At 38.5% G+C, this 27,510-nt stretch overlaps 1 protein-coding gene across 4 annotated transcripts in view; it reads right to left on the reverse strand.

Moving 5' to 3' along the window:
- grik2 (glutamate receptor, ionotropic, kainate 2) overlaps nucleotides 1–27,510 on the reverse strand; it is a 303,295-nt gene that overhangs the window by 92,190 nt on the left and 183,595 nt on the right. For all 4 annotated transcript variants that reach the window (XM_084357024.1, XM_084357025.1, XM_084357026.1 and 1 more), the window contains exons 8-11: nucleotides 26,263–26,406; nucleotides 21,373–21,480; nucleotides 14,249–14,362; nucleotides 2,232–2,438 (exon numbers count right to left, since the gene is read on the reverse strand). In XM_084357024.1, the coding sequence (XP_084213150.1) occupies nucleotides 2,232–2,438; nucleotides 14,249–14,362; nucleotides 21,373–21,480; nucleotides 26,263–26,406 (573 nt within the window). The remainder of the gene's footprint in view (nucleotides 1–2,231; nucleotides 2,439–14,248; nucleotides 14,363–21,372; nucleotides 21,481–26,262; nucleotides 26,407–27,510) is intronic.

Here is a 27,510-nt window from a genome sequence, read left to right on the forward strand (position 1 = left end):
TCATTTCCAGCCAAACATTTGAACAGTAACAGTTGTTGATATGACAGTTTACACTAATGTTTAAACAAGTCATAAAACTGGAGCCAACATTAAATTAAAAAAATTAAAAATAAAATGAAATCAGATTTGGTACTTGGCACATACAACAAGAGAGCATACTCAGATGCACTGAGGAAAACAATGTGGTAAATGCCCATCATGAGATCCCAATGTGACATCTGCTCACAGTTGATATACTACTATAGCTTTTTAGACTCCTTCTGTTACTGTGCATCTATTTTGGTCCTCTCAGCAGTGGATCTGTAAAGCTTATTTTTTAAAACACATTTTTGAATTGCTTATATCTGTCTCACCAGCGGTTCAAAAATGACTTGAACCCTTAACTAATAGATGAATTGTGTGATTGCTGTATCTCAGTACCACAACAAAGTCCCTTGAAGTACAACATCTGATGAGGTGCACAGAAGAAGGAGTAATTGTTGTCTGTTTTTCTGTTGTGAGTTTGGACAGGTTTTCAGCTGGATTTTTAGTGAAGTTAAGTTTAATGGGTTTTTTTTGTTTGTTTTTGTTTTAACAATAAATGCTATAATAGACATCAATCATCTCATTACGATGCAATGTTCTGCTTGGAAACCTTGCGTCCTGATATTCATGTGGATGCCATGTGACCCGCTCCACCCACTGAAAACAACTTGCAGACCAACAACACCCCCTCATGGCAACAGCACTCCCCGATGGCAGTGGCCATTAGGATGTGAAAAAGAGCTGACAGTGTTGGCCTGGCCTTCAAATTCCCAACATCCCAATCTGATTGAGCCACAATTCAGATCTTTAGAGGCCCCATCCTGCAACCCACGGGACTGAAAGGATCTGCTTCTAACACCCTGGTACCAGACACCACAGGAAGCCCCCAGAGGTCCTGTGTCCATGCCCCCAGGAGTTAGAGCAAAGTCTGATCCATGGATTGGACTGGTTCTGGCATGTCCAACAGACACTCCTCAGATTGGGTTCTGGGGAATTTGGAAGCCAGGTCAACATTTTGAGCTCTTTGTTATGTTCCTTGGGCCATTCCTGAGTATGCTTTGCAGTGTGCCAGGAAACATTGCCTGTTGCCACTGCCATCAGGGAGTGCTGTTGCCATGAGTTAATGTACTTGGTCTGCAGCTGTGTTTGGGTGAATTGTTTGTGTCAAAGTGGCATCCACATAAATCACAGGACCCGGTGTTTCCCTGCAGAACGTTACATTATAACGAGATGATCAATGTTATTCCATTCACCTGCCGAAAAACAGCTGTGTTTCATTGTTGTGGCTGATGGGCGTATTTTTTAAAACCAAGAACAGATGATAATTTGTATGAGTAACATGCTGCTTGCTGCTTTTTTATTATTTTATTTGACTGTGCTTGCTGACACCACTGTATATATTAAAAAATAACTGATAAATGTTTTGTTAAAACTTACACTTTTACTTTCAGCTTACAGTTTATTACAACTATGGTGTAGTAAGGAATTTGGGCATAGCATCAGTTTTTCCATGCAAATAAACATAAGTTTACGTCCTGTCTGACTGGCACTGTTTCTTGCTATGGGACTTCATTACCTACCTTCATCCAGAATCAAATAACTGTGTGCATTATGTTCTCATAATTAAAGAACAAATGGCCCAAACTATGAAAATAAGACTCAAGTTGTATAAACCTGAATGATCCTCTAAGAATGACTGTAAATTGATATGTATTCTGGGATTACATTGATGCCCCCCTTTACAGTTTTTTCTCCAGTGCACACAAGAAAGGCAACTGTGCACAAAGTTCTGAAAACTTGAAACTCATGTATTAAAAACTAAACTCACAAAAGCACAATTCTCATTCTCTCAGTAATTGGAGTGAGCTGGATAGACACATGTGCATTGAATCCTATTCTGATATAATGATTGTCTGTGCAATATTTATGCATATTTTATGCAAAGATAAAGGGAGAGATAGTGAAAAGGGAAACAATTTCTACACATTTTTATACATTTGATTATGTAACGTGGTATGATGAAGCCAAAAATTTTACCAGTGTTAAAACAGAAACTCTGAATCGATTTGGAAAGAATTAGTCTTGAAAACATGGCTTTGGCAAAATGGTTAACCATTTTAAATTTTGCGCTTAGAGTTTGGACAAACTGAGTGATGGTTTCAGGAAGCATGTTTACATGACTGTAATAATGATGTTTTGAGACTCACGTGGTCCATTAGCTCCTTGACCATGCCGTTCCACTGGCCTGTGTTCTCGTCCTGGGCACCGTATTTCCCATCTTCCACCAGGCGAATCTCATACGTGAAGCCCAGGATGTTAGCCAGCTCTCTCAGCAGATCTATGCAATAGCCCTCAAAGCGGTCGTTCCCGTACAGTGGCTTGTCAGATTTCTTGAACATCACATATGGCTCCTCCTGTCAGGTGAAAAAGTGGAGGAGGAATGAGTCTCTGCAACACTTGGCATCTTTTACCTACTGATAAGGCCTATCTGAGAGGGTTTCTGATGTGTGAGATAGGCTTTTGAGCTGCGCAAGTCCAAACACACACTGGCTCCACTAGTAAAGCATGTGTAAAGCCGCTGTGTTTGTGTGTGTGCTTGCCAGCAGTTCCAGTCCTGTGATGTGAGGTAGGGTGGGTGCAAAGTGAGGCATGACCATAATAAGAGATAATCCCCCGTATCAATGACTCTGTGCTCCTCTCAGGCTCAGCAGGCTGGCTTTGGGCCCAGGCCCAGCATTCAGGACACCACATGCTTTGTCAATAAGATAAGAGATACTGATAGGCGTACACAAAAAGAGAGAGCAAGAGCCGCCGCATCAGCTCTGTTCACACAAACAGCTGGGGCGATTACTAATGTCTTCTTTCATACTGTTTTTTTTTTTCTCCCTCCACCATGTCCTTCTCCTCCCGTTCCTCCACGCTTCACTCCCTGTTTTCTCCTCCTCCTGCCTCCTCCTCTGCTCCACACACCATCTGTCTTTGTTAGCCTTAGAAGCTCATTCTCACTGCACGTCCCTCATTTCTACAACTCCCCTGTCTCTCTCAGACAAATAAATCCAAAAATATATTGTCAGGCAGGTGTTGTTTATAATATAACTGTGCGATGACTGAAGAAAAAAAATCATTTAAGATTGCAAACAGCTTTGACACATTCTGCTGGCTGGAGTTTTAATAGTATGCAGGCCGTGAGATGTTTGAATGGGGGGAAGGCAGGCCAAACAAATAGGCTGTTTTTGCAGCATAACATAAATTTGCCTGTAATAGTGATAGCAGACAGATGTTGAGGATAATGATTTCACTGCACAGTATTGTGAGAAAAGAAATTTTACATTTTCGAGCAAAATAAGGTAGAACTGTGTGACAGTGTTCTTAATACATCCAGTCAAAATTGTATAACCAATCCATATCTTTATGAATCCCTCTGTTTGTTTTTCTCTATAAGTTATATAAAAATATATCTTTTAATATAATTAATTTGCAAATTCATTTACTAATTTATGAATTAGTAATTTGTAATTTACTTCTTACACTAAAAATTACACATGAAACATCAAAAAACCAACATGACATTGTTTCACGTATGAAATGACATTAAATGTTTGCCCCGTAAAACAGTTTGTTGGTGTTTTCACAAGTCAAATACTACATCATTCTAGATCATGTCAATATTCATCATGTCAAAAATGTCTCTCTGTGTGAGTCTGTGATGTTAAAGTGTAAATATGTGATGTTGATTCACATGTGATGTCTGACATTTTTGCACATGAAATGAAAAAAAACATGTATGCTTGTACTGTAATAGCGATTGACCCCATGTTAAATGCTGTTTCAAATCTTGTATTACGTGTGGATTTTTTTTTCTTTATTATAAACACCATTAATTAAATTCATAATTATGTTATTTTATTAAGCAATTGTTAAGGTCTATAAACCTCAGTTCATCTTTATAATGATATCCAAATTATGTTTATAGATAAACTACACAGTGTTATTTAACCATTTACAAAGTAATTTAAACATTAGTCATTATTTTGCAATAAACAATTGCTAAATAGATGGTTTATAAAGCATTTCTTTGTTAACAATTTAATAACTATTAAATAAAATGTAATCAACCATACATTCACCATTTGTTAACAATGCTCATTATCAGTGTTAATTGTATGTTTGTTACAAAAAAGCATATGTGGAACTGTTGTTTTCACATGTGAAACAAATACAACATTTAAAGTGTGAATTATTAATACATTAGATCTCTATTAACCATGCCTACATCATGTGAATGTCATCGACATATTCTAAAACCACATGTTTTAAAGATGAGTTATGAGGTATTAAACACTGTTTAATTTCTGATACTAAATGTCAAGATAGTGTCCTGAACAAAAGGGCCTACGTGAAAATGATGCATCACCTGCAAAATATTTAGCCACATATGCCGACTTTCATTTACATGTACATTGTGTACAGTGTATGCATAACTTGTGAATAAGGCTGTGAGATTTTGGTCCCTGCATTCTCCATCATGAGTTCACCATCTTGATTATAATTTGTAATAATGTAAATGTTTCCAATTACGGCCTTCCACTTTAAAACAAAAATAGGAAATCAGACAGATTAGCAGCTTTAGCCTCACTTTAACCATATCCAATGTTATCATTGCTCAAAGAGCTCAGTACATAATGTGTTATATCTACTGCAACTCATGCGCTGCAACATTATACCTAAGCAGCTGCATGACTGAAAGGATACTGATGTAATCTTGATGAAAGAGCAGAAAACACTGTCCACATACAGATCAATATCAGAGCTCCTGCAATGTCAAGACAAACAGTACAAACACATAAACACACAAGTGTTTGTTTGTAGAGGTACGCTGAAGGTGAACATAAGTGAAGTGTACATATGCCTCCATTACCTCATATGCGGGTATTTAAAATAGGCTCACATACCACACCTCATTACCACTGAAATATATGAGATGGTAGGTGAGCTACTATTGATGACACTAACACATAGGCATGTCAGCAGTGTGTTGTGCAGTTGATGTGTATACTCTGTCTGTACTACACATTCATTGCAACATCTAACAATCCAAGGTCGAAAGCAGCGTTTCCCTTTCTTCCCATCGCCATGGTAACTGAAACACTGCTTCAGTGGTGATGAACATGCCAGTGTTTTTAACGTACTGGTAGTTTTCTAGAGACTTTTATTACTGTGTGCAGAAGGACTACACTTATTGATACTACCAATATGAGAGTCTAGGGAAAGGAAGACGGGTGCCATCTTTTCATTTTAAATGAGTTCACTTCAGGGTTATTTATCACTCACTACCTCAGCCACTGTGTAATGTTGTATAATAAACTTGAGTTCTGCTTTGAGAAGAGTGGGAGGCAGTCACATCTCCCAACTCAAAGTTATTATTGAAGTTTTTCTCCTGATTTTTGAATGTTTTTTGTTACTTTAAAGCAAAAGTTTAAATTGTGAATCAAATTATTATTATCATATACCATCACTTTGTATTAGAGATTAATGATCAATGTTAAATATGCAAAGTATCTAGTAATTACATTTATTATATGAATGTAGAGAGTAAAAAGTACAATATTTGCCTCAAAACTGAAGGAGTTGAAGTACAAAGTAGCAGAAAATGGAAATACTAATTAAGTAAATGTCCTTTACTTGTTAAATGTCCTTTTTAATCTAGAAATTTGCGTGTGGGGCAGACGCAACCCTTTTTGCGCACTGTTAGTAAATCAGTTTGTACATTTTTTGCGTGTGCAAGGAGTTTGCAAACGTTTTAATACACGCAAACCTTTAGTAGATCCGGCCCTAAGTTTTAACTTTGACCTTGTTAGTGACCTTATAACGCCAGCCTAGGTGCCTGGATAAAATGTTGGCAATTGACATCTCTGCAAACCACAGATACATTGACATCTGCACGTGTCAGAGGCCACCATATTGACATGTTTGCATTATATGTTTATGACCTGACTGTCATATCAGGAGGTGGGAGAGTGGTGGTGGAGTCACAGGCGAGAAGGATGCCTAGTGAGAGCAGAGACTGTGTTACAACACTTGTAGGTGTGAAACCACTCAGCATTTTTTAGGAGCTGTATTTGTGGCGACAAAAACAGATATTTTTGATGAGAAGTCGGGACATCTCCAGCCATATATGTAGTATTATTTATCATATTTATGTTTGTGTCGACCAAACCCTCCTAACTCTAACCCTACCAAGTGTTTTGTGCCGGAACCTGACAAGACCATAAGCACAGCATTACCTGTCATTCAGTGTAATTCACATATCTACATCATTTTTAAAAGATCTTCGCTACGATTGTTTTATATGTAAATTTCCCAGTGCCCAGTTTCCTGCTACAATAACTGCTTTTGTTTCAGATTGCTTTTATTCTTATCTCTCTGAAAGGACCTTTTAACCATGGCGATAGTACATTTCTCCTCAGCTCCTTTAAATTATAATTTAATTCCTCTTTTATTATTTGACCATTTTCTCCCGGTCTCTGTTTGCTGCCATGTTAACTAGCGGAACAACTGTTATCTTGCATGTTGAGCACAAAGAAGCCATTGTGAGCCCATTAGCAGCTTATGACCTCTCACCTTCTGTCAACTGTGAAAGACTGTAATTATCACAAACAGTCAGTCTGCACATTAGCAAAGAGCAACTCTCGGTGGAACAATCAGCAACACCTGGGATTGTCTCTGGACTTTTTAAAAGCTCTTCTCCTCCCTCTGTGCTACTGAAAATGTGGATAGACTGGCTTTGATGTTTTTTGAACAGGTAGCTACAACATGAGAACATTGTCATTTTTCAATCTTCACACATTTTATAACATACTCTAGAGCTGAATTTCAAAGCTTTGACTTGTAATGTTTAACTTGGTTAAACACTGTGGTGCAAAGATTGGAGAGTAGATAACTAAGAATTTGATTCATGCTGTACTGACCCAAATCAGAGTTTTAGTCAGCAACAAAGCCTCATCTGCAGCAATCATTGAAATTATGCAACAATTTATGCAATTTGTTAATCCTAGTTTGATTTAGGCCAACACTGACCAACATAAATTTTGCAAAGTCTGCCTTTTAAAAATTAGATCTTCAAAGACGCCATTCAAAAGAATTCTTAATGGCATGGTTTGATTCAACCAGCATGGTTCTCCAGATCACATGCTTTCAGACCAATTAATCAACACAGGCCCAGTGAAGAGCATAATCTGACACATGAGCACATTGCCCAATAAGATTGTGAACAGTACATGTGTTTCTCATCCACTGTGTGTGCCATCAGCACTTTGGTTTAAACACATTTTGTCACAGTAAATGATACAGTGAGTTTAATAACATGCTTTATTTAAAGGTTAACACTGTTGTCTGTTACAGTGATCAGCTGATACATTTTTTTTAAATGTTTAATTATACTTTGATTTATCTTTAATTGGATATGCTACTAACACTGTTATGGCTGTGACTTAACATTCTCTTCATCATTCTCTTTCAAACAGACACACATAATCATGTTCTGTAACTATATTACATTTTATCACTTTTGAAATTTTGAACCTTATTCACCTTCAAAAAGACGGCATCCATTTGCATCATAGGTAGTGAAGCAGCTCATCTAATCCGAGAAAGTATATAGGGACTAAAGGAGCAGAATACCTTTTTTATTTTCTGCATCAATCTTGATAATCTTATTGTAGAATAATCCACTGCGAGTCACCAAACTTAACAAAGTCCAATAGTTGCAAACATTCTAATTCTAATTTAACAAGACTGACCAATTCATGGTAAAGTGTGTATAGGATAGTGTGGTGAGATGCTTAATGATGGTGAAGTTGAAGTTGTGGGACTGTGGTGTAATTCATGTATAGCCAATAACAGTAGCTTTTTTTCTGGTGATTTCATGTATCCTTCAAAAATCACAAAAGTTGTGTTCATGTATGAAAATTATCTTGCTGTAGAAAACATGTGAGTACCATAAACTTGTGTTCACCACAGAGCTTATATTCAGCACTTTTAGTACAGGGAACAGGGTTAATGCTAATCTATGGGTCAGCCTACAAAAATATGTCATCCCTGCAGCTCCCTTAACAAACACACATACCATCTGTGTATCTATGTGTGAGGACTGTGAAATATGACTGAAAGGTCTGCAAAAAGAGAGAGAGAAAGTGGATTTTAAGATTATTTTGTCAAAATGATTATAATTGCTAACTACAATTCTATTGTGTGTAATAAGGAATTAAGTGAAATTTAATGGGTTGGTATGATGGTATGAGTATCATATCCCAGATAAAGATACAAGCATGTGTAGGGTTACTCCCTACCCCACCACCCTGAATACACAACACAAACACAAATACACACTCTGCCTCCCGTCTCCTGCAGCGAGGCCGGCTGCAGACGGAGGCCAGTGCATCTTTAATTAAAAAAGTGAGAGTGAGGGAGAAGAAGACTATCTCTGCAAAGCAAACCTAATTAAAGCTATACCACTAACATGTCTCTCTGCAGACTCTCCTTAAACACAAAATAAAGCCCATTCTTCTCCAGCAAATTAAAAACAATGGATTTTGTGCCTCAGAAAAAAACAAATGATACTGCCTTATTTCAGTTTTAAAACATTTATTTTAGTATTATTGATTCCCTTCCATGCAGTGTGGCTGCAGCGGAGAACAAAGCAAATCATCCAGGTGCTCTGGGCATGTTAGGGAAGACTGCCCATTGGCTTACACATTACATGTATTGTATAGGAGATATATACACTGATCAGCCAAAACATTAAAACCACTGGCAGTTAAAGTGAAAAACATTGATCATCTCGTTGCAAAGCAATGTTCTACTGGGAAACCTTTGGTCCCAAGGCCACTGCTCAGGAATGTGGCAAAGAGCTCAAAATATCAACCTGACATCCAAATTCACCAGATTCCAATCGGATTGAGCATCTGTCGAACATCCTTGAACAAGTGCAACGCGTGGCAGCCACATGGCAGGAGGGGGTGCATATAAATACTATACTTCTACATCAAGTTTTGAGCCAGAACACAGAAACACAAAAAATAAAGATGACCACCTCAGTTTGTTACTGATTTGTAAAGATAAACGTATACTAATATTGAAAATGAAATTGTTCACATCTAGTGTTTCAATTTGTGGCTGATAACATTCTTACATAATTATTGTAATAATTTGTAATCTAGCCTACCCCAGAATAATGTATACTGTTAACTGGTTTTCTGCACTGATGGATATATCCAAGTCAACCCACGCATGTTCAACTATACACTGGAAAGTTAATAAAGATAAAAGTGGATAGTTAAACAACAGACCATGATAACTTGCAGACATTTAAGGTTATTCAAAAGCTATCATTAAATAGAGGACATTTGTGTAATTTCTTCTGGTAATATAATTGTGCTACAGTTTGTCTGATGTCCTTCCTATAATCAGCTGATGGCAACACTGGCTTCTGGAGACATTTTAGAAAAATTAGATGCATCACTCAGCAGATAATCGCCAGGATATGTTACACTAACAACATGCATATGTTTAATAGCTCTGTCATTTAGTTTAATGATCCTTCACAGTACATATTTGTCAGCATGATCCAGTAATTGATGCAACTGGTCCTATTTATTCATTATTTTTCCACATCTGTCTCTTTCCTGAATGTGACATATTTGGGAAGGTCGGTGAGCACTGCCTTGTTTGCATTTAGTACCGTCTGGTCCGAGAACAGTCGACCTGAAAACTGACAATTTTGGAAATGGAAATGAGACTAAACTGAGACCAGAGGCCTTGTCATTTTTCAGCCAATGTTTTAATCAATGGAGGGTTTACATTCAGTCATTCTCTCTCATTTATAAGCTTTCCACTTTCTAATAATACATTATATATTCTAAATATATTCTAATATATATAATTCTAGTTGATTAATAGAGCAGATAATGTGAAGCCAACGGGCTTTCATTAACTGGATATGCTGGATCCACCAATAAAATAATAGAAGAAAAAGAAGAAGAAGAAGAAGAAGAAGAAGAAGAAGAGAAATAGGAAAAGAAAAAAGCAGCCCATTGTTTCAAATGTCGTCATCAGTGATGACAGTTTTTACAGTTTTAGAGGAAGACAACTTGATTGCAATTTGCAGTACATGCTCTACAAGGGTTCCAAGACAGTTCTTATTATAGCTATGGGAAATCCATCATCCATATTTCTCAAAACAAGCCTTTCTTACCCCTAGGTCTGCATAAAATACAGGTTAGGAACTACTTTTTTAAAATACAAAATTGTAATAACATATTGTATTGGTATCGGCAAAAAGAAATATCCATATCAAATATCCCCTCAATCAAATCAATGTCATGGACTAGTAATTATTTTGGTTACAGTTTTGGAAGACACTGAAAGTGTCTTTCTGCTGATGGAGACATCAGATCAGAAAGCAAAAGGTTAGCTTTTCAAAGCAATGACAATCAATGTGTTTAGATTATTAGTTTGGAGGACTTATGGATATCAAGCATAACATAAGCTAGTGTAGAGGTTAACTAGAAATGATTAAATGATGATAAACATACTTTATAATATACAAGCGATGGTTCAGCACCAGACAATTATCATGAAATGTGGTGTCTCAGATGAGGCAACTGCTGCACCCAAACTGTCAGATGGGTATCTTTTGTTCTGGGCATCTATCTTTTTTGGCCTTCTGGTAAAAAAAAAAATAAAAAATATAAACACAAATTTGCTTAAATGCACAGTATGGTATTTTGCAACACCCTTATTTGTACATTAGTACATTTGTACATGAATCTGTATTTTAGACTAGTCTGTGTAGCTCTATATATTCTGCAGTGACTAATAAAACCTGGGTTGTTTCTGTGCAAGTGGTAGCAGGCCCGCTCCTTGCTCTCTTTAAGACATTACACAGTATATTATCTGCAGCTCCAGCCATTAGCCTAAAGGTACTTCATTTCCACCACAACATTACGGGAGTGATTTCCAAAGTAGATAAACTGTTGATAGGCCAAGATCTCAACGGTAATTACATCATGTTTTATAGTACATAATCCCTAAGAAAATGATGAGAAGCTGGATGAAAGTGTGCATCAATCAAATGTAACAAACCCAATTATTGTCAGCCCTCCCTTCTTTTCCTCACTGCTCACAGCCATCACACATCTCCCCATGACTCAATCCTGATATGGCAATTACAGCTGTAGAGAGTCTTTGCTAATAACTGCAATCCAATCACTTCACAGCACGAGCGGAAGGAAAGAAGGCCCACGATAAATAATGACAACCCGCAATTTACTTGATATTGTTATTTTTACGCTTGCCTCCTCAATAATAGGATCTTATATGCCTTTAATTTGGCTTGCTTCTACAAGTTTCCCTCCAGTGTCATGGTTCTCATAGGGCACATAGTCTGTGCCTACTGTCTGTAGGAATAGGAATGCATATGTTAACACACGAGTACAGGAGGTATTGTACAGTATGTAAAGAGGTGACATGAGATTGCTCAGCATCAGAAAAATATCAGCTACATTCTGCATTAAGTTTGTGATTAATTAACTGTACTTCTTTTTTTTGTTTTTGTTAAATCTGTGTACACCACTATAGATTACAATAGTAAACTAAGGCTCAATTCCCACAATACAGTCTGCCAGTCTGTACTGATGTTAGAGGAGCAACTGCACAGCTGGACTTAAGCCAAACTTCAGGTGTCGTTGCCGTCAAAGGGAGATGCACCCCTGAAATACATCAAAATATGAGACTGTCATGCTCTAATCAGCAAAAACAAATTAACTTTAATAAGCAACTGAGACATCAGCAAGCTTGTAGTGATTGTTTTATGTTTGTTATTAAAAAAAGGCCCATTATATATATATTGAAACAAAAGACATTTCACACTATAGTATCAATATATCCATGCCTAACATGAATGCGTAAAATTGAGGATTAGGGCTAAGTGGTAGGGGCAAGAGCTGCTTTGGGTTTAGCCCTTAGTTGTATCTTTTTGAGGAGAAAGGGACCTTGAAGGAATAGCTTAGCATTATAGAAAATATACTTATTAATTTTGTTGCTGAGAGTTAGACATGAAGATCAATATGACTCTCATGTCTGTGTGTAAGTATAGAAGCTGAGGCTCAGGGTTGATTAGCTTAGCTTAGCATAAAGAGTGGATGCTGGAGGAAACAGCTAACCAGCTAGCTACCAGAGTCAGTTGGATAAGCATTCATGCAACATTCTTTTGATGCCTGCAGCAGAAAAATATTGCTGTAAAAATACATATCAGAAAGATTCTTTAATTTACAGCTTCTTCTCAAAGTTCTGTTTGAATTCCTCTGCTTTTCGCACCACTGGCAAAAGAAACAGTAAAACAATATGCCTGATAAATTGGCTGATGGGAGGCAGAGCCGTAAACCATGAAATCTTATTGGACAATCAATCAGTCAATTTTCCCTGCCTGAGCCTGCTCCTACCAAATTGGAGTCCTCCAAAGTGGTGAAGTCAACTGGCAATTTGAGAGTGCAGTGCTTTGGGGTACTCTACTTCAATTGAGACGGAGAGCAACATCCCCAGAAAGTGCTCTAAACAGAAAGGGCAGCTCAGGCAAAGCACTGAAGGATTTTTCAAGAGGAAAAGCTTAAAAATAATGACATCTTTGGAGGGAGTGTGTTATGGCTGAGAGCTGTTCTAGCCTTCTATAATTGGTCCCACATAAAGCACCATTACAATTTGATTTGGCTATAAACAGACATTTAAAGTTGCAATATTTAATTTGCATTGTCAGCCCAAAATGGCAGCTAGAGGTGAATGTTTGAATTCTGCTGACTTCCTTACTGGGAAATAATGTTAGATAACATAAGTGAACTGCAGAGAGCAGGTTTAAGTTTACTAAATGGTCAGGGTATTACTTTTTACTAAAGATCTAATTAAATGCCAGTCTGACTTAACTGATGTGGAGGGTGAGATAAGCCTCCCATTGGCTAACATTTTCATTATCTTGTCTTTTTCACTGTGTTAATTGTACTGAGTAAAACCCATCCTGACTTGGGCCATGAACTTTCCAACTGGCTGCAAGCTGAATTAAGAAACCTTATTCTTTTTCTCTGTTCATGTTTTGCTTTTTCTGTATTCTGTGGTTATTTGCACACTGCTTGCAAACCGATTAACTTAACAAAGACTACTCAAAGTGAAAACAAATTAGTATTTCAAAGTAAACTGTTTCAACTGTATTCCAAACAACCCATTTATTTTAGTTGGTCTAACTAATGTGACATCTACTGCAACCTAAAATTTCTCAGTTGCATGTTCTTGTTAAAACCATGCATTTCCTTAAAAGTACCAAGTTAGTATTACTCATGTAACTGAAGTTCACAGTTACACACATTTACACCTCAGTGATGGTTAAGAGCTGAACTGTCACATTGCCCTGCTGCTGCGGAGGATTGAACTGACAACCTTACGTTCATCACTGCCTCATTATGTGATGTAAAGTACAATTCAGGGCATTTTTTTTTATTTTCTTCTTAATTACAACAACTGAACCTGTTCCATTGAAAGTGTTTGACAAAAACAATACCATTTTAATTACTGTATCTGATCTATTTCATTGCAAAGCAGAAAGGGATCCACTAGTGTGATTTTGGGGTGCTTCTGTCAGTGGAGGTGGGAGCAGGAGGAGCTTTGGTGTGGGCCAGTTTTAGACACCAATCTTTGGGGAAGAGGCACAGTTATGACAAGCCTTCTTTTTCTTCTTGTTCATGTTCTTCCTCTTCCTCCCCCTCCCCCTCAACCTCCTCCATTGGTGCCTCAGACTGTTGTAGAAACATCATTGCCTCCTTGGTTGTTACTTGACTGCTTTCAGTTAGTGTCATTAACAACAATGAGTACATTTCTTTCTACACGAGAGAACACAGCAGACTAGACAGACTGCACTACACGTGACTGAAGTTTGATACTGAAGTTCACTGAATGAAACTTGAGCCTACTCTGTTTACTTCACAAGACTTTGAGATGCAGCTGAAAGCTCCACAAAACTAGTAAGTGGACCTTTGGGTTATTAGTTTGTTGTTGATAGACACACTTTTGTCACAAAGGACAACATGCAACTAAAATGCAAACGCTGCTTAACAGCTGAATGAAAGATGTGATAGCAACTTCAGAAAACAAACACATGCATTGAAATATTAGAGTAGGCTACCAGTATGGTGGAGACAATCAGGGATCGATTGGATAAGGAATCGGAGACATTAGTCGTCTTTCCCCTCTGGTTGTCTGTCATGTTCAGGCCACTTGGAGGGTCCCAGGTACCAATCTGTAAACAAAATGCACATTTAGTGATACTTTCACAGTAGATAGACACATGTAAATTCCAGTTATACAGGCATTCAGAACAAATAACATGACTGGTGGTGGGTTCAATTACTCCACATTTTGTTAATTTAAAAGCTGATAAAAATTTTAGCAAATTAACATGAAAGCAGTGAGAATACTTCCAACCAGAAACAGACAATTTTGTGACAAGTTTCTATTTGAAACTTGCTCATTGTGAGAGGAACAGCAGATCAAATTAAGCAGAGGCTGAAGGCAAGTTGTAATTCTCATACATTCTGTTTCAGTAAATACCAACTGCACAATGTAATAACTGTAGAAAAAAGAAACCACCTGCCAATAAGCCTCACTTTCAACATGCTACTCAGTCTGCCACTGGGCTTGATTTTTCTAGGTAAAATAAAGGTTGAATGACAGCACAAAGGAAGCAACAACCCAGGAAGAAGCATAGTTTTCCCCGGTCGCTATCCCCAGGTCACAGTGGCACAACTGAGTTAACTGTGAAAACGTGCTGATGGAGGACCCAACAAAGGTGAAGAGGGAGAGTGATAGAAACCGAGCTAAAATAAGAGTAAACTGACGCCAGATCTGACGGCCGAGCACCGGAGTCTGTTCCCCTGTTGATGTGTTTCACCTTACCACTTGAGCTCAAAACCAGCATTCTTTTTACTACTGTAGATTATTCTTGCAGTTGTTCTTTTTTTTCTATGAACAGTAGCCATACTTCTAACAGTAGCTAGAAGTATGGCTACGCTAACGCTAACACATTTGTTACTGCTGCATTTTTACATTAAAAACATTTAACTGGGGAAACTAGTGAAAGTTATCACCATCGAAAATCAAAAATGTGTCTACAGAGTCTAAATATTTGCCATTTTGGGCAGTTGGCAATAGGGCTGCACGATTTGGTCAAAAAGTGCTATTGCGATTATTTTGACAGATATTGTGATTGCGATATAATTTGTGATTATTTTGGAGGATTAAGACGATTATAGAGTTGTCTATTTCTGGTTTAAATTCAGTCTACCGCAACTACAGTATGGTTAGGGTTGGGCAAACTGAAACAACTGGTCATGCACGCTACACGACCATCCGCCACTCAATCCTCCACATTCTTCACGCCTGTCATGCTGCACGAAGGACACAGTACTTCCTGCTTTAGCAATACACATACATTTCGAGGGACACAACCTTCCAATGAAAATGTTTATAGCTTTCTTTTTTTAATTGATAACACTGACATGTACAGTACCGACATTAAACTGTACTCAGACTCCCCCTCTTTCTATTCTGGATGCGTACAGAGAAAAAACACATAGCACCCTGAGGACACAGTTGACAGGCATGTGAACCCTCCACAAAGTCAGGAGGCACTTTCTTCTAGAGTCCCACAGGGAATAATATTCAAGATGATCTAGGATCTGGATTGGCCCTGTGGCCTTTAGAAGGGTCAATAGAGGGCAACACTGAGGAGGGCTAAAAGGAGGAGGGGGGCATGCTGGGGAAACAAGGAGCACGGTGAAGCTATTGGATCGTGCCTCAAGGCTTCTCTTGTCGTTTCTCAGCTTTCCCTCAAGTCTCCACACCAAAGCATCCCCATCAGCAACTCTCCGCACCCTATCCAACCCCACTGCCCAGAGCATCACTAGAAGGGACCACAAACACTCCAACCCACACCAGCCACACACTCCTCAGGGCTCCTCTGATGCCCCGTGTGAGGGCCTCAGATAGGCTTTGTAATTGCAAATCAACTCTTTAATTCAGGCTTCATGAGGCTGGAGGGCTTCTGAAGGGGTTTTTATTAATAGAGTAAATTATTCATGGAGGTGCAGGCGCACACAGTACACAGACCAGAGGTCAGGAACTGCTGAGAGGCGAGCACCAGTGAGGATGCTGAAGTGTGAAGTGTTTGCAGTTTCATTTGAGAATATTATTTGTATTGGCGGTGTTAGCAGCTTCTCTTCCCACTGATGATCTCATGAATCTTAAATTGAGTGTGGAACACTGAAGAGATGTCTTTCCTATGAAAAGATGTAAACCATAGATGCACCTATTCATGTGAGACAGGTGGAGTTTAGATTTTGCTTTAATCTTTAAAAGTTACAATCCAACAAGTTTCCACGTAGAGCAGCACAACATTGTACATTACATAAAAGTAATGTAACAGGGGCTACACATACAGAACATTAACGTCTGAACTCCTCTTTCAGTGTATTTATATCCGCGTGGACAGCTAAGACACATTTCTGTCCTTGCTGAATTCCTCAAAGTAAATTGGTGGAATATAAACCACAGCAACAGCATTATTCTGCTTTTTGTGATCATTGTGATTAGGCTTTGAACTCTGCAATTGAAATTGTGTGCCAGTGCCTACATTTGTACCCATGCTTATTGGGATGTCATTCCTGGGAGTATCTTCAAATGCTTCATATCCCTAAAATCTGTACAAGCTAAAGGTTATGTTAGTCAACAAACAACAATAATTAATAATAAAAACAATAAATTGTGTAATTAATTACAAACATTAATTAACTAGACATGCCATCAAACTTTACTAAGTGAAAACACAACACATATTGATCAAAAAAAAATCTAGATGTAGAATAATGCACAAAATATTTCTATTAGTCCATATTTATTTAAAATATGTAGATGAGATGTGCTTACTTTTATGAACAGAGCACAAAATAATATTTCCCCAGTGCCTACATTAGCATTTTGCTTTTTGTGCAAAAAAGTATCTTCAAAAGCTCAATATGCTCATGACTACAAAATAAACTACAATCAAAACTACTGACTGACTATTTCTCTAAATCTCTCACAGCTCTCATTAATTACTGGCACCACAGCACATTGTCACAACATTTTGTTTCTTTAGTTATTATGGATTTAATCATGTCAGCACGTTCTCCTGCAGCCAGTTGAGCACCACCTGCAGGAGGTCCATTTCCATAGGGATGAATGATTTTCACCATGATAAATAGACTGCACTTTCCTACTTTAATGGATAGGGCACTTTACAATTTACATCCATTCACACACACAGTCACACATGTATGGTGATGAAGCTACCAAGGTGCTCGCCTGCCCATCTGTAGTAACATGGGGTTCAGTGTCTCCTAAGGACACTTTTGATATGTGGACAGAAGGAGCCGGGGATCAAACCACCAACCCCATGATTGGTGACCACTCTGCCCCCTTAACTGTGCACAGTTTCTTCATTTGATAAGCCCTCATACTCATCCATCTTTTAGTCTAAAGGACCTTACTGGATCATTTTGTATCTCTTCACTGAAACACACTGTCACCACTGATGAAAACCATCTTCTGTGTCTTCTCTTATTATGCAGAGAGAGAAGAGCAAAAATGAGAGGGTTCTGAGTAAAATAAGAAAAACAGCCTGAGTTCCTTGCAAGCTTTGAAATCAGTTTGATTTGTCGCCTAAACACACAGAGTCAGATTGTATTGTTAGCTAGCTGATCTAACATCTCTACTGTTACTTGTCACTTGCCATTTGTGTTAAAGGACACTGGCCTGCAAAAAACCTTCCAGCAGACAAATTCACAAAAAAAAGGAGGCAAAATCTCCTTTTCTGAATAGTGAGCCAGATGCGGCAACAAAGAGGAAGTATCCCCCACCATCGCTCAGTAAGAAAACACTGTCGAGGGACACACTATCATGCTATGTCACACTAAAAATGATTGGAACTTTAGCAAGGGACCTCTGAAGGGCTCACACAGATGGAGGGAATAATGCAGACATAAATAACTCTTTCAATCTACACACTGTATGTATAGTATTATATTAAGACAGACTGTCAGATGTGTCTGAAAAGTGTCCCAGACCCATTTTGTGTCCTGATCTGAGTTTGATCTAAATGTACTGTATTACTTACAACTATGAAAATTTACCTTAACATCAAAATTGTATTTCTAGTCTTATGGAAAAACAGATTAGGTGTCACTTCCAAGTCAAAATGTTCACGAAACGGCAACATAATAAGATAGTGACGGTGTGGTGGAGTGTGACACTAGCTGCAGTAGGTTCCTATCCAAATGCATCACAAAATTTCAATGAATTTTGAGAAAAATTGCGAATGAAAATGTGAATGAGGGCTTGTTTCCATCCGTCACAGTGAACCAGTTATTCAACACATTCTCACTCCCAAATTGTCCAATACAGAAGCTTGGTAAGTGGCCTTACGCCTGCCCCTCTGGTTTCAGTTTTGCATGTGAGAGGCTCTGCAGTCAAATTAGCAATAATACATAATATGCAACATTTGGTTAGACTTTCAAAATAAAGCATCCTGACAGTTCACATATTATGACTTATTATGACTTTTGGACTGTTATTAACAGTTTGGTTCGGTTTGGGCACCAAAACTACTTGCTAGGTTTAAGAAAAGATCTTAAATTGGGTCAAATTGACTAAATTCAGTCTTGTAACTTATGTCACGTAACCTACCTCAGGTACATCACATCACATAATGTAAGTGACGCAAGTATGTAAGTCATTAACATAGCATCAGCTATGCTAATTACAGATAGCGGTGCAAACGGACACAGTGGCTTTGCTCTATTACTGTGTTGGACAGCAGGTCTATCCAACTCATCACTTATCTATTTATTCTGTTTTTTATGTGCCACCCAGTGGATGCACTAATTTTGTTTTACTGCTGTGCAATGATAATGAAGGCATTTTATTTTATACTATTTAATTCAATTACGTATGTTAACTTACTTACGTAACGTAACTTAAAGCTGCTGTAAGCACTGTCGTCATTTTATCCAACTTCTTGTCCCTTTGACAGTTAGCAATCCCCTCCCTCAACTCATCCTGCTCTCTGTATGTTCACAAGCAGACAGGACAGCCTCTTTATGGAGTTCTCATTCCTGATTGGATAAAGTGGGTAGGGTAGGGTGACCAGGCTGCTGCATTTGAGGTGTGGGGAGTAACAACGGGCTGGGTAATTAGGAGTTGGTTCATCGAGATGAGCAGTAGGTGGCACAAATTCTCCAGCCATTCAAACCATTGCAGAAGAAGAGGATGCAACAAGACATCATAATTAAATGAGTGCCAATCAAGTGAAAAATATGATGTACATGTGATATATATGATATATATGTTTTAGTCTGCAGTTATTTTCCGTCTCTTCAGTGGATGTTTAATTGAGTTTCTATAGCACATTCTGCCTTTATCAACACACCAACTATCCCATCTCAGCCAAGTGTTAAAACCTAATAACCTATTTTTGTTGGTTCTAATCAGGTTTTTATGTGTAAATTGAAAATATAAAAATGTGTGGATGGAAACGCAACTAGTGTAAACAAACTCTGCTAATTTCCGAAACAATAATTTGGGGATTTGGGACCAATGCTGTATGCTCTTAAAAGTAATGGAGTCTTGTCATAAACAAACTGCTGTGACCAAAGCTTACTTGGCTCTATGTTCACTGAGTGAAAGGAGCTGTTTAAGCATCTAAAGTCTCAACAGGCTCCACCCTCACTAGATAATGGTAATGTCAGTCTCCAAGTTTTGTGGGTTTTTTCTTTTAAAATGGAAAATAATTTTCCGTTTGTGCATTCTGCGTTCAAAAACTTTGTGCTTGTTCTCTCTGGATTGGAAGAGTCAGGTATATTCTCTTCCATTCCGGTCCACTATGAGATCACTGTAGTATTTAGCCTTGAGCAGTGAGGACTCTTTTTTTCTGGTGGCAAAGTCTAATTACTGAGTGCTGTAAAACACCAGTGCACTAAGGCCAGTTTTAGTTTGTTTTGGGGTCAATTTGAATGTCAATTCAAAGTCCTTTTATGAATAAATGAGGTTCCTGAACACTCCAAAAGAACAAATTATGTTAAACTACTTAATGTCTGGCTACACAAGAGTAAGAGACAACTACTACGTAAATTTTGTTTCCAGTCTATTTCTGTCTGCAGGTCAAACATTTGTATTGCCCTCACTGGGATGAGCCACTTTTCAAATTCTTCATAAAAGGGTTTTAAAAAACATGCAAATAGACAAAGCACCAGCAGATTAGAAGACTATCTTTATAAATTTGTCGACACATGTGCAGCAACACATCACAAACTGTAGCAACAGCTAGCGTGTCCAGGCCGTGTTCAGCACTTTTTAGTGTCCTCTGGAAACACTTGTGTTGTCTTTTTTTTGTGTTTAGTTTAAATATGTGCAAAGGGCAAATATGATGTCATTAGTGAGACAGTAAATTAGGTAGTAATTAGGTAGGCAGATCTCATGCTTAGGTAGCTCATTAACAATTAACAATCAGATGCTAGTACAAAGTTAAAGTTCACACATACATTATAGCTACTGAAACCTCTTAAGCTCATGAATTAAGACAATGTATCTAATTTATTTAATGCACAAACTTCTGGTCTCTGTACAGGCATGTTGGTACCAAAGCTGGCAACCTCACTCTGACAATCAGACTTGGACAGAAAGCTGTGCACAGTCACTTCACCCAGCTGTTGGTTATAGAATGACACATTTACATTTCTTTTTGTTGTAGAGACTGACAAAGGAGTCAGTAGAATTGGTGGTACAAGTATTTTTGAACATTGGACAGAACCAGGTCAGCTGTTTCTTCCTACTTCCAGTCTTTATGAGATGGTTGGCAAACCATGTCCTGACTCCAGCTCTGTGCTGAACACACAAACATGAGGCTGATATCGACCTTCCCATCTTGGAAGGAAAGTAAACACATGAGTCACTGGTTGAATCATCAATTCTTTGGAATACACAGCCACTTTTCTCCATCACTGTTTGACCTCTCTGGCTGCCAGCGAGTGACCAGAAAGCCTCCCATGACCAGAAAGGATACAACGCATGTTTACCTACATGTGAATGAGGTATTACGGCATAGAGTTGTGTGTTGATCTTTGAAGAATCACTGCTACATTCACACATTGATTTAATGTGTTCTATCTCATCATCACCTTGTCGCTCATAAGGGCACACACACACACACACACATACCTTCTCAAGCCCCTCCTCCTTCAGACTGATGACATCGAGGTCAAAGTCTGTCCTCAAGCCGTTTGTCCGGTTGAAAGTGATTCTCCCCGTCAGGCCATCCCAGTGGGCCTAATGAGAGAGAGATGCAGAGACACAGAGAATATCAGAGAAAACATCCAACCATCAGCATCAAGTCTGCCACTCCGCTTTCAAATATCTTTTTGATTGCAGTGTTCGAGGGGAAACAGTCAAAGAGTGTGAACAAACACACTCTTTCAATTTCTCCCTCTTCCACACACTGCTTCTTTCTGTACAGTCTTCTCTGGCATCAAGGTGCCTACACAGTCTGTGGGGCTGCATTTGTAACAGTGGGAAGGCAATTACCCAATCTTTACAGATATTTAGGGGTGTGATGGGATACAATGTAGCATGAAAGTGGCTCAGAGCAGGAAAGGCTTTTTTCTCAGGTACAGCAAATCATCACAATGCTGCTCTGACTGGAAGCCGGGGACTTCAGGGCCTATCTTTAGTCAGATGAGTGGGAGTCACAGATCTGGAAGTTACTCACTCAGTACAGACAACTGTGCTGGAAAGCATTTGTCATACTACTTTGACTCAGAGTCTGAATGTCTCTCCATTGATACCAGTGCTGTTCACAGAAACAAGGATATGTCGCTCCAATGGAGAATTATTATGAATGACAATCACCGAGGATGAGGGGAGCATATCTATCAACTGTTGAGGCAAGATAACGATATGTGGATTTCTTCCTTATCCACAGACAGTCTTTATATGATCATTTTATCCACTGCATTTTGCCTGGAAATCTAGTATGGATATTTATAGTCACCAGAGGAGGATTCCTGCAAATGTTGGTGTCTTAACATCACGCCACAGCAGGAACATACATGACTAGAGATGCACCGATTGATCGGCCAGAGACCGGATTCAGCTGTTTTTTAGCATGATCGGCCATGACCTACTCTGACAGACATAACCATTTCCACATATGCCACCCACTACCCCTGTGCCAGTCCAAACTGAAAGAAAGAAAGAAAGAAAATATTTTACCTAAATATTTACCTAATTTATATGAGAGTCTTTACTGCATTTCTCGTAGCGTCTTTCTCCTCTACTGCCTGTGTGTTTCCCCGCAGGAGCGGTTCCACACAGACACGGAGCGAAAGTGGGAAAGTACAACATAGTGGCTGAAGTTTAGGAATTACACTTTTATAATATAAAAAAACAGAAGCTCCATTGTCTAAATCATAACATTTTATTCCCACTCACTCACTCACTCACTCACTCACTCACTCACTCACTCACTCACTCACTCAACTGCAGCACATTACATGCAGACTCTTTCTGTTTGTAACTTTTACAATTGGAGTCCTGGATATGCTGTAATACACTGTGTAAATGCTTAGCAGTCGGCTAACGGAGCACTTTATTTTGAGATTTGTGTGAGTGAGATGGAGAGCAGGTCCTGTAATCTGGCTTTTCAGTAAGATGTTAAGAGTTATTTAATAGTCAGGTCAGACTTTTAAAAAATAGAAATCTGAATCAACCAAGAAAATAGCAATTGGTGAAACTTTATCCATGTTAGGTCAAGATTTTGAAATTGTAAACTAAAAATATCAATGGCCATGAAACTTAATTAGCACATTTATACTCCTCAGAGGATTAACCCTTTCCATTTTGAACAATCCATGATCTGTCCTGGGTCTGTAGGCAAAAAATTAACTCAGAGTTTCTCCCACGCTCTGTTCAATATGTAAGAGAACTGTTTCCCACATTAATTTAGGAATATTGTCATTGTCAGGACAAAATGTAACTTTGTGCATATTACAATCAGAACAAATGACCAGCCTGCACAGACAGAGTCTGCTGTGGACATTCATTATTCTTAGTGGATAAATCTGATGTATATTGGTGACCCACTGAACTTTCCTTTTACACCATCAGACCAAACTTTTTCCAACAACATTTAAGGTTAAGCATATCATTACTCTGTCTCATCTTCATATTTTGAGGTATGGCCACCTCTGACTCTAGGGGCTGTTCGTGTTGTTTTTCAGCTAATTGATATGCTCAATTTCACCTTAATTTCATTAGTTTTATATTGGTATATAGTAACAGAATTTGTATTAGCCTGCAAAAATTGATAGTCAGTCTACCACTGCTGTGAGCAGATATTGATTTAAAAATACCATCTGACTTGATTTCATGTCTTTGTGGCAACATTTTACAAGAGAAAACACTAACAGCTAGGTTAGGTCTGTTTGTTCAAGTCCTAAGCGAGCCCTTTGACAGCATGTTTATAATGAAAGGCTGAGTTGAGAGCTATGAAGTCAGTGTTGTAGCCAAAATTACTAAAAGGAAATATTTTTGAAAAAGCTAATTTACAAATCAAAAGGAAACATAAAAGCTTCTTTTGGACAGAACCAGTAAAAGGCTTGAACATCAAGTGGAGAACACTATTTTATCACAGGCACAGAGTAACCTTGACTTTAGAGGGGCTGAGAAACATGTCACTGGATTCAAAGAAGTCACATTTCAATTGGGTGCTTTGCTGTGGGGCACATTCCTATGCACCTCAGGGAAAGCACCCAGCACCATTACACACCAGCACAGTGACCCTTTGGTTTAACTGCCACAAAATAGGTGGCTGATGCTTTTAAGGAGGTTTTGGTCTAGTTGAAGATTCTAAAAAAGAGGCACTAAGGGTAAGACTTATACAAAAAACTCCACTTCAGCCAGCAAAGTGGTTCTGAAATAGGGGTCAACTGACCTCAACAAGTCTATGAGGGGTTCAAAAGTGACCCCAGTAAACAAGAATGTACTGTATTTGAATTATCTGCATGCATTTCAAATGATTTCCATTAATGCTTGCTATCAAATCTCACATCTATTGCACTATGGGTGCAAAAAAGGGCAGGTCAGCTCGCCATTATGGCAGTATTTTAACTTATTTGTGTGATTGTCATTGTTGTATTAACATAATTATAACCTGTGGGCATTGATTAAGTGGTTAAATGTAAAATAAAGACATTTAATTTGACCTTTTTCTCACCTGGTCTTTTGTAAATGATAACAATAGCACAGGTGATTAAAAAAGGTCAATAATTATCTATATATCGACCGATATGACACTTCATTATCATGGTAGACGTTTCAGCCATATCGCTCAGGACTAGTGGAGGGTATTTCAAAGATAGTGGCATGTAATTTTGTGCAGAGCATAGATGTTGGAAGTGGGGGTATGGGTGTGCAACAATTTCCTTTAATAAATCCCAAATCAAGCTGGAAATGTGTGCACATGGATCAGCCCTCTCATCAATGGTCCTATATAGTGAATCAAAGCCAGGACCAAGAGCAAGATGAAGAAAATGTTGATTTCTGGCACAGAAATGTTTGTGTCTGAGTTGGAGGTTAGAAAACACTTGTTTATTAATTTGTCCACTCATGTTGTCCTTTAGCAGTGCGAGGACAGTGAAAGTCTGTGCATCCATCAATATGTTTACAGTGATCACAAGGACTGCTTCACACGCCGAAATTATTCACGCCAATCAGTAGTATCCCTGACCATCATTTGAAAATGGAAGTTTGATCCATGAACAGTTTTGTCACGGTGAACTCGGCCTGCATTATGATCAGGACTCACAATGAGGATATAGAGTCTAACGAGTGTATGAGAGCTGTCACTGGCTTTATTTTTAGGCTTTGATCATTTTTACAATCCATATGTGCAGGTGTTGAGGATGTACCAGGAGAGCTGACAAGAGAAGGCAGAGTGTGTGTGCCGGAACTGCACTGTCTCCAGTGTCTCCAGCACAGAGTGCACAGCGTGCACCTGACAGCACATTCGTGTCCACTGCAACGATTTCACACACAACAACCACATGAAAACTAAAACCTTACTTGGTGAAATATATTCACAGTATTCATTCTTTAATGCTATTTGGTCGAAGAATTTCTCATGTCTGGTGGTGCGGTTTAATTTTGACTCAAGTCCGTTATAGAGATAAAGACATTATCTTGGATTTCTACCATCGATGATAATAATTAGATCAGTTAGTTATGAAACAGTCCGTCCCTCTCCGCTGCGCTCCGGGACGAGGGGAATGTGATGGTGAGAAAGAACTGACTGAGGAAGTATTGATTTAATTTTACAACTGAACGGTGTTGATGATTATTATACTTCTACTACAAGCGCAAGTACGGAAGTGCAATTGCATGAGTGACACTGTTGGTTTGAATGTTTATGACAACGTGGATCTATAACTAACGAGTAGTGAAGTAAAATGAAGACAAATGAAATGTAAATGAGTGTAAAATAATGCGTCTAATATATATATATGTGTGTGTGTGTGTGTGTGTGTGTGTGTGTGTGTGTGTGTGTGTGTGTGTGTGTGTATATATTTATGTGGATCCAACACCTGCCACACAGTTTATTTTTTAGCAGTCTTCTCATGATCTCTGCAAACTAGGCAAACAGAGGGTTAGAGAGCCCTAAATATAGGTTGCTTAATCCCCGGCCGTTCCATATAGAGAGAGATCAGGATTAACGGTCCTAGTTTAACAAATGCAGCAAACTGTGAGGCAATTACCAAAAATTTAGATAATGTTTGTTTCTGCATGGGTGATTTAGGCGGAAATTCAAAGAGCAGGCTCAAGATGGCTACACTCCTCTAGGGAATATGTATGTACACAGACAATAAAATGTATTTCATATAAATAAATACCTAGATAAGTAATTTTATTTATTTATATTCCCCTCCTTGTTGACAGTCTCAGCCTTATTTACATTCTGTCTCCGTCTGCTTTCCTGAGAGGATATGTGTTCTGTGTGAAGGTGCTCAGTATGTTGAGGAAGAAGACATAGCAGGCAGCAGGTAAAGGAGCATCTACCTCTTTGATGAGGGCCATGAAGCGGTTCCCAAAGCGCCAGGGCTTGTGTCGGTTGCACTGTAATGAGCTGACAGTGATCTGCTGAGACTGCTGCACAGCCACGGCCACCACGTGCACAGCATCGTACATCAGTGCGGCGTCCGTCTGCAAGCCGAGACAGAGGCGGGAGAAACAGAGTGTCATTAACAGGGAATACAGCACACGACAAATCAGTCCACCACTGCAGCACGGGTCTGCTCACATTCAGAGAAATATCGATACCATGTTGGCTGAATCAAAGCATTACATCCAAAGTCAGATGTATGGATTGGCATCTTTTCAGGCTACGGGCACAATAGCCATGAATATTTTATAATTTTCCTATTGACATATTATCCACTGATAAAAAAATTTGCTGAAAATAGCTTGCAGCATGACTAGTGATTTATTTGGCAGGGAAAAAGGTATAAGAAGAAATCTAGGATAAGAGATAAGCATGAAAAAAACAAAATGAAATAAAACACATGCCACAAACAATTTCAATCCATGTTAATGTGGATTCCAAGAGTGGGAAGAGCGGGAGAGAGTATGGATAACCGAGTCAATTTACAATATGTAAATGTAGTGAGAGAAAAAGAGTGAGAAATGAAGGAAAGAGAGAGAGGAGGGAATGTATGCACACTATATCTAGCATTCATTTGGATGGCACATGGAAATGCATTTGCCAAAACCTAAATGTATTTTTGAAGCATATTTGTTTGTCATTTTTTCTTGTCAAAAAATTGAAAGTGAAGTCTGAACTCTGTCAGAAGTTACATTCATCAGTAGTGGTGCAGATTTGTATGTCACAGCAGCAGCAGAGGACACGGGATCAAAGGCTAAAGAAACTCATTAACAGATATGGATAAAACTGAGACTTCATTGTACAGGTCTGGAAATTTTAGGGCAAGAAGTTGGTAATAACCAAGTAAAGCGTTTGAAATTACTTTAAAATAACTCCCTAATTACCACAATTATTACCTCAAAATGTAACGTTATTTAATAATAATATTCTGCTATTTTCCAAGAAGCAGGTAAATAGCTGGTGATGTCTTTAAGTTATAGACTTTAAATAGAATTAATAGAATTTAAATAGAACTTTAATTACAATTTGTACTTCAATTTACTGAACTGCAGAAGTTGGGCACAAGCTACCTGGAAATTAATGCTACAACTCACTTCAGTGCAGTGGCCTGCTTAAGGGAACTTTCACCGAAACTTGTGAGAAAT

This window comes from Pagrus pagrus (assembly GCF_965226575.1).
Source record: "Pagrus pagrus genome assembly, chromosome: 7".
Taxonomy (NCBI): domain Eukaryota; kingdom Metazoa; phylum Chordata; class Actinopteri; order Spariformes; family Sparidae; genus Pagrus; species Pagrus pagrus.